This window comes from Engraulis encrasicolus, chromosome 15 (genome assembly GCF_034702125.1).
Source record: "Engraulis encrasicolus isolate BLACKSEA-1 chromosome 15, IST_EnEncr_1.0, whole genome shotgun sequence".
In the NCBI taxonomy this organism is placed as follows: Eukaryota; Metazoa; Chordata; class Actinopteri; order Clupeiformes; family Engraulidae; genus Engraulis; species Engraulis encrasicolus.
Genome location: NC_085871.1, coordinates 38,691,159 through 38,696,158, shown reverse-complemented (window position 1 = coordinate 38,696,158; position 5,000 = coordinate 38,691,159). Strand labels below are relative to the sequence as shown.

The window sequence follows — 5,000 nt, the reverse complement described above, 5'->3', positions numbered from 1 at the left end:
TTAACACCTCTGCTAGGGTTATAATATACAGCCTCCATGAGGATATGATACGGTATCGATTTCTTAAAGCAGCGATTCGATTATTTCCTATACTTAAAGGTGCACTGTGTAAGATGTGGCCAGAATAGGTTTTGCAGCTATGCTTCGCAGCTATGCTATTTTATCTTTTCGTGAATAATTCAATAAATAATAAACTAGTATTTATTAGTATGAGCAAAGTTCAAGTAAGTTTTGCAGCTAAAAATGTCTATTTCTGGAAATTCAAAATGGCAGACCATGGAGAAGATCCCCCTTTTCATGTATGAAAAGTGCAATTTTCCCAGTCATATTGAATACTTAGAATTTGATGGTGGTGATATTTGTTAAAAAGGTAGCATTTGTGAATAGGCATCATGGATTCTGGAAATAAACTACTAAAAATATTACACAGTGCACCTTTAAGAATTCCCCACGATACAATGTGATGCGATTCGATTTGATTTTTTTCCAATTACTTTTCCACTTCTATTACGTTATGGAGCTAGGGAATTGGACAGCGGCCAGCGATTCGATTATTTTCGATACTGAAGAATGCCCCATGATACGATATGATTTCATTAAATCGTTGGCTGTTGGATCGGTGCATCGATACATTTCGATTATTATTTACACCCCTAACCTCTGCCCCTTCTCTCTCTGTCTCCCTCCATCTCCATATCTCTCTCTCTCCCTCCATCTCCATCTCTCTCTCTCTCTCTCTCTCTCTCTCTCTCTCTCTCTCTCTGTCTCTCTCCATCTCCTTCTCTCTCTCTCTCTCTCTCTCTCTGTCTCTCTCTCTCCATCTCCTTCTCTCTCTCTGCCTCCCTCCATCCCCCTCTCCCTCTCTCCACAGTGCTGCAGGAGTGTCGGCCTCGTTTGGAGAGATGTTGCTGCTGGTGGCCATGTATTTCCATAGCAACCAGCTGAGCGCCATCATCGAGCTGGTCTGCTCCACACTGGGCATGAAGGTGGGATGGATAGCAATTCAATAGACACAAAATTAATCTAATGAAGTTTTGCTATATGTTTACTGCAATGTGCAATAATGTGTCGTTTTGTGTATGCATGTGTGTATTTGTGTATTTATGCTGAGCTGTCAGACACCTTCATTTCCGTCAGGATTAATAAAAAGAACTCTACTCCTACTGTACTCTACTAATGAGGCACAAGGCCTTGTTATACGGACCCCATCATTCACAGTGTCATATCCAGTGATGAGGATATTGTAGCCAGTGTGCTCTGGCATAAACGACATAAACATAGGCGTGCACAGATAGGGACGCTGAAGCACCTGCCCCTTTTGCCCCACTGGACAAAAATGCCCTTTTTGAAAGTTCCTTTTGGAACTTCTTTTGTGGCAATGTACTGTGGTCCATGTTGAAATAATCTAGAAATGCTTGGTGATTAAACGTGTGTGATGATAGCACACCCATATAATATACAGTATACCCTCTATAGCAGGGGTAGGCAATTAGCGGCCCGGAGGCCAAACCTGGCTCACCATCAATTATATTCGGCCCGCGAGATGCAGAAAATAGCACCTGACAATTGTATACATTACAGCAGGTCGCCTTTTTCATGAGAGAAATGCCAGGAGATGCAGCAGTCAGCATATTATCAGTGCATAGAAGATGTGCGTATTTCTGATATAATAGAAAAGATGCAACAACTTTTTTACAATTACAAAACCATGGCCATGGCCGGCCCGCGATGCCCTTGTCAGGAAAAAAAAATCGGCCCTCGTCCAGACCTAATTGCCTACCCCTGCTGTATAACCTAGTAAGGCAGCCGGAAGTTCCACATGGCCTCTCGCTTCCACCTTGAGCACCTGCCCTGCAAAATGTCTGTGCATGCCACGGGGCATAAATCATTTTGATTAACAACTGCTGAAATAATAAGGTGCTTAAAGAAAGCGAAAGTGAAAGCTCTCCTGGGAAACTCCCGTTTTCATTGTGACACAATATTCCACAGCACACTGCACACTGCATGTAATTGAATATTATGCCTCGGCCGTGCCAGCCTTGGAAATACCATGCTGCTTTGCACAAACATTCCGATCTGAAAGACAGCATGGATTCTGTCCCTCAGCGAAGATCCCAGATCCTGTGCTCCAATCAGAGAGTGGAGAGGGGTGGAAAGACAGTGACTGCAATTAGTTTGAATAGATACAACTGACACAATTGACTATGGACTATATTTATGCCAAATGACACATTCCTAACGCCCAGTAAATGGCCATGGGCAATAGTAGACCACATATTTCCTATGAGTAATTGCCTAGGTAGTCTCCAGACCATCTCACTTGTGAGATCGTCTGGTGTTACCCAGGCAACACACGTGCAAGGGCGTAGCCCCATACAGTGCTCCAAGGGAGCAGTGCACCGAGACGTTACCATGCTCGAGGTACCAGTTAATTACTCCTCCCACCAATCTGGAGTGTTGAGAATCAAACTGGCAGTCCTGAGGTTACAAGACTTGACATACCAACCACTCACCCATGACTGCCCCCTATAACGTATGTTGCTGACATCATCCTTGTTATTACATGTGATGACTCATATTGGTGAACAGATGGCTGTTTATTGGCTGGGGCGGTGATGGCTCAGGTAGTAGAGGAGCTGTTTCTGCAACTAGAAGTTTGCAGGTTCGAGCCTCACTCTGCCTGACCCCATCGATGTGTCCTTGAGCAAGATAATTAACCCCAAGTTGCTCCTGGTGGCAGAGTGGTACCCTGCGTGGCAGCCACGGCCACCGGTGTATGAATATGAGTGTGAATGGGTGAATGTGAGGCATACAATGTAAAGCGCTTGAAGGAGTAGAAAGGCGCTATATACAGTAATTGCAGTCCATTTACCATTTCCATGAATAACACCCTCCATCTCTGCCCGTCTGTGTTTATTTTCAGATCGCCATTAAGCCAAGTTCTCTGAGCAAGATGAAGACCATTTTCACCCAGGAAATCTTCACTGAACAGGTGGAGTATTTCTAAGCTTTTCTCAAACTACATGCCATTATGATGGTGAATAGTGTGCAAAAAAAGTGTTGTAAGTGTTGCAATGGTAGATGATTAAGTGGTTCATTGCAAGGCAAGTGCATTCCCTTGGTTGCGTTTGCAGTCTGCAGAAAGCTACACTTGCAAGTAGTCCATGGTTGAGAAGTCACAAGTGAAGATTTTGTCCTGACCATCATCAGCCAAGAATGATGTGATTGTGCAGTGTCATTGAGTCTGAGAATAAAGCCTCGTTCACACACGTCGCTGCTAGTTACTCGCTCAGCGAGTTAGGTCAATAGAATGTCTATGTGTTCTAACGAGACGATGAGGCGAGGAGTGTACGAGCGATGCGATGTGGGCGGATCCCGAGTTTAAAATTTTAACTTCGAGCGAGGCAAGTAACTAATTGGAATACAGAGTTCGGTAATTCTCGCCTGTGCATTGGTAGTTAAAGTTGCGGGAACGGTGAGCGAGAAGCTAGTAACTAGCAGCGACGTGTGTGAACTTATAGTGATACTGTCCCATTTTTGGAAATAAGCTTATTTTTCACCTCCCCTTGAGTTAAGTAATAGGGTTTTACCGTTCTCCTGTACTTTCAACTGTTCTCGGGGTATGGCAGTGCAAATTTTACCTCCATGCTAGCAGTTAACATTGAGTCCTATGAGACCAGCTCGCGGCTAACTGGTCTCATAGGACTCAATGTTAACTGATAGCTTGGAGGTAAAATTTGCACTGTCATAACTAGAAAACGGTTGAAAGTACAGGAGAACAGTAAAACCCTATTATTTAACTCAAGGGAAGGTGTAAAATAAGCTTATTTCCAAAAATGGGACAGTATCACTTTAAGACTAGTGCTTTATCTCATATAGGGTGGTCTAATAGGTATATGGAAAATTGAAAGGAAGATTAGTCCAAAGGCATTTTAGGAGTTATTAGCTTAATATGATGCTTTTATTGCTGTTTTTAATTTGTGTTAATGCATTACTTCATGCCTTGTAGGTGGTCACAGCCCATGCGGTCCGTGTGCCGGTCACCAACAACCTGAGTGCCAACATCACCGGCTTCCTGCCCGTCCACTGCATCTACCAGCTGCTCAGGAGCAGAGCCTTCACCAAGCACAAGGTCTCCATCAAGGTGAGTCCCATGACCTTCAAGCTCTTTCTCAAGGTCATTCACATGTCCTTAACTGAGCACAAGGTCTCTCTCAAGTTGAGTCCCATGACCTTTAAGCTCTTTCTCAAGGTTAGTCATGTGCAAATGCAGAGGTGGAACACATCCTCATCACATGGTTTACGTACAATATTTAGATTAGTTATATTTTTTAAGTTTGTGTGATCCTGCAGGTCTTGATCTTCAGGCAGCTGTGTGTTACAAATGTTAACATGGATGTTATATTGTTTTGTCTTTGTGTTTCACCGTGCAGGACTGGATCTTCAGGCAGCTATGTGAGAGCTCCAACCCTCTGCACACCCAGCTCCTCCCCCTCATCGATGTCTACATCAACTCCATCCTGACGCCCGCCTCCAAGGCCAACCCCGAGGCCACCAATCAGCCAATCACAGAGCAGGAGATCCTCAACGTCTTCCAGGGAGCCACTGGGGTAAGTCAGGTTTTGGCTAATAGAGCTTGAAAGTCCCGCCCCTTAGTTCCGCATTTCACGGGACCTAAGCTGACCATCTAACAACATGGTAGAGAGTAAATATCTTCCGATCTCAGTCATTACATGCGCTGGGCTACAAATATGCTGTTTAAGAGGCTAGATAAAGACTATTCATGCAGAAGTATCAATGTTTTGTTCCGAGGCCGTCTGCATGAAAAATGTGAAGAAACACAGCTTTCTAAAAAGTTTAGGGGTTCGTTTGAAAAATTAAACAAAAATATCGGAAACAACATATGTGGAGCTCGTGGCACAACTCGAAGGGGATCGAAATATCATTTTAATACCGCCATTGGATTACATGCTATGATTTAAGACTAAAAACGCCGTTGA

The 5,000-nt window shown here is 43.9% G+C and overlaps 1 protein-coding gene across 1 annotated transcript in view; it reads left to right on the top strand.

Annotated features, from left to right (window-relative positions):
• Window positions 1–5,000, top strand: part of ints2 (integrator complex subunit 2) — a 30,646-nt gene that overhangs the window by 8,810 nt on the left and 16,836 nt on the right. The window contains exons 10-13 of the mRNA XM_063217471.1: window positions 872–986; window positions 2,924–2,992; window positions 4,010–4,144; window positions 4,434–4,610. Coding sequence (XP_063073541.1) covers window positions 872–986; window positions 2,924–2,992; window positions 4,010–4,144; window positions 4,434–4,610 — 496 coding nt within the window. The remainder of the gene's footprint in view (window positions 1–871; window positions 987–2,923; window positions 2,993–4,009; window positions 4,145–4,433; window positions 4,611–5,000) is intronic.